Genomic DNA, 2,962 nt, shown 5'->3' with positions numbered 1-2,962 from the left:
GAAGAGCACCACCAGCGACCACATACAGCAACCCCTGGGGCCAGCAGTGATGAACTCACAGGGCCTGCCGGTACCCACCGCGCCAGAGTGGATCCAGGCACGGACACAGAGGCCCGGGCCCCCAGGGCGCACCCCCCCAGGCCAAGGCCCAACAGGGCCAGAGGGACCCAAGCCCCACCGGGCAGCCACTGGGCCGAGCCGGCACATGCCCAAGCACCTTTGACGATGCTAAATGTAAAAAAATAAAATAAAATTAGGGGAAGCTATTGCTAATTGATAACCGTTAAGATGACTGTCAGCCTGCGTCAAACGTCTATGTCTCCTTCCAGCCTAAGACTGGTGGGACTGAGAAACCTGTTGATGTTAGTTTGTTAAATTAGCTGTTAAGAGAACTTAAAGTTTGCCAAAACTAAATTAATAGATGTTAATCAGTCGACCAACAGTTTTTAAAGTTAGTGAAAAAGCTAATCCGAACTTTGTTCTTGGCCCGACTCAAAGCAGCTGTTAGCTCGTTAATCTGGTCGAAAATAAACTATTTTTTGCAAAACCGAGGCCATTTAAAGAACTATCTACAACAGATAAGATATTAACTGTTTATGATCGTTCCACAGAACCCCACTTCAAAAAATCTGAAACATATCTTTGCATATTACCTGAGAATAAATTAGAAAGGTTTTGGTTGTTCTGGAGAAACAGTTTGACAGCAGTCCCACTCGAATTATCATTTAATCTCTTTGTGGAAAATTATCAGAATAATCGTTGTATTTGTTGACAAAAAAAGAAAAACGATGCCACAAAAAAATGAAAATGAAAAATTAAAGTGGTTTGAAACATTTTAAAGTGTTGGACTTTTTTAGACCAAGCAATGGTTTAAACACATTTTATGTTATTTAAAGAGGAGAGGTTGATTTGAGCTTTTGTTTGTTTTTATTTAATAATGATTAGAAGTTAAAAACATGGCCTCCATTGCATATTGCAGATGTTTTATAGAGGAAATGTGAATTTTCACATGGTCTGATGCTCTGTGACATCTGTGTGTCCATTTTTTGAGGCCATAACCTCACTCTGCTGCGTTGTTTGGAGTCTGGAAGGGATTTTCTCATCCACTCCTGCTCAAAAACTATTTATCCGTGTTGCTTTGGCCTCACTCCCCCGGCCTCTGTGTCTCTTCTGTTTATGTTAAGTTGTGATTAACACAGCCAGCTCAGGTGCTCACAGGCATTTGTGTTCCCTCCCTTGTTGGCTGGGAGATGATCAGAAAAGCAGAGTTGGGCGAGGATTTATTTTAGTGTTTGACCTCGTTGGATTTGTTTTTACCAGAACTGTTAGAAAACTCCTGACAATTTGTTATTAACAAACAGTATTTCAGTGCAATGATGGCTCTTTCAGTCTGTGTTTCTGATCATTTTATCAGTAAGATGATGTTGTTTTTGTTAACTCCGGGCTTTTTGCTTCATGTTTATACCTGTTTGTGTGTCTTACAGAGGCACTGGAGCTCATCTCTACTGCAGCCAACCACTCCAATGCTGCAATCAGGAAAATGGTAAGGCTTCCCATTGCACAAGTTGTTTTCAGCTCTCCAGTCGTGTCTGATTAAGCTTCATTTGAACCAGTGATAGGTTACATAATCAAAGACTTGCTAATGTTTGTCAGCAACTTTGCATTATCACAGACAGGAAGCTGCTGTTTCCTGCTTCGAGTGGCATGACAGGCAGAAGCCTCACTGTCTCTTTAACACAGCTTCTCTTCGTCGTCTTCACCTCTCTGACCTCCATACCTTTACCTCTCACATTCTATAAACAGCTTAAGTAGACAAATGTGTGTATGAACCAGTATAAAATGTAATCTTTTTCATTTTGATGAGAAAAAAGTCTCATAAATGAACAATCCCATAGAGCTCCATTTATCTTGTGACCTCTCTTTCTACATTTTTCTTAATGTTTTTCAGGAGAAGATGCACAAGCTGCTGGAGGTTTACGAGAGGCTCGGTGGGGAGGAGGACATAGTCAACCCAGCCAATGAGCTTATTAAAGAAGGGCATATCAAGAAAATGTCAGCCAAAAACGGAACAGCACAAGACCGATACCTCTATTTGGTGAGAGGGGATGAAAATGAGAAAAATGCCACAGCGGTGAAGGAATCTGTACGGTTCATTACCTGCTTTGTCTCTGCTTCTTATGTAGTTCAACAATATGGTGCTATACTGTGTGCCTAAACTCAGACTGATGGGGCAGAAGTTCAGTGTCAGAGAGAGGATTGACATCGCTGGCATGGAGGTGAACTTCCCTTCTTCATCGTAGAGATCTTTTCTTTTCTTTAGACCTGTAGTTTGTTTTGCTGAGTACATGTCTCTTGTGTCCTGCTTCTTGACCTCAGGTGCAGGAGAACGTGAAGCAGAACCTTCCTTACACGTTTGCCATCATCGGTAAACAGCGTTCACTCGAGCTGCAGGCCAGGTAAAGTGTCTTACAGACATTAATTTATCATAGCAAAAGTAAGAGTTGATTTGTGAAATATTCCCAGAGGTTCTAATTACAGTTGGTTACGTTTAAGATATTTAATTGTGTTTGAAGTTTGAATTGATTATGTTTATTTTTCAGAAAATAAATTAGATCTTATGTTTCTGGGTACAACAATCCATTATTTTATTACCAAAAAATATCAGTTCTTGTTACTTTTCATGTTTTATATTCATAATGGGATTATTTCTAAAGGGCTCGACACACGGGCAGCGACAAACTACAGCGATTAACGGCTGTCATCGCAGCCAGGGTGAAACCTGACACACGGGACGTGATAACGATCGCAGCGTTGCGAATCGCGCTCTCAGATCGCTTGTCTTCACAAAATTTGATTGGTTCTTGACTCTGAAGGCGGGTGTGCATTACGGACGTGTAAACTAAACAAATCTTGTGATGCTAATATATATAGAAAACCAAACACACATCAAGATACAGTTTTA

General features: G+C 41.0%; 1 protein-coding gene across 2 annotated transcripts in view; it reads left to right on the top strand.

The window, feature by feature from the left end:
• Nucleotides 1-2,962, top strand: part of fgd (faciogenital dysplasia) — a 90,305-nt gene that overhangs the window by 76,182 nt on the left and 11,161 nt on the right. For both annotated transcript variants that reach the window (XM_014025469.1, XM_014025471.1), the window contains exons 9-12: nt 1,485-1,543; nt 1,949-2,095; nt 2,184-2,276; nt 2,377-2,456. In XM_014025469.1, coding sequence (XP_013880923.1) covers nt 1,485-1,543; nt 1,949-2,095; nt 2,184-2,276; nt 2,377-2,456 — 379 coding nt within the window. The remainder of the gene's footprint in view (nt 1-1,484; nt 1,544-1,948; nt 2,096-2,183; nt 2,277-2,376; nt 2,457-2,962) is intronic.

Source organism: Austrofundulus limnaeus, unplaced genomic scaffold, assembly GCF_001266775.1.
Source record: "Austrofundulus limnaeus strain Quisiro unplaced genomic scaffold, Austrofundulus_limnaeus-1.0 Scaffold478, whole genome shotgun sequence".
Lineage (NCBI taxonomy): Eukaryota > Metazoa > Chordata > Actinopteri > Cyprinodontiformes > Rivulidae > Austrofundulus > Austrofundulus limnaeus.
This window is presented reverse-complemented; position numbering and strand designations above follow the sequence as displayed.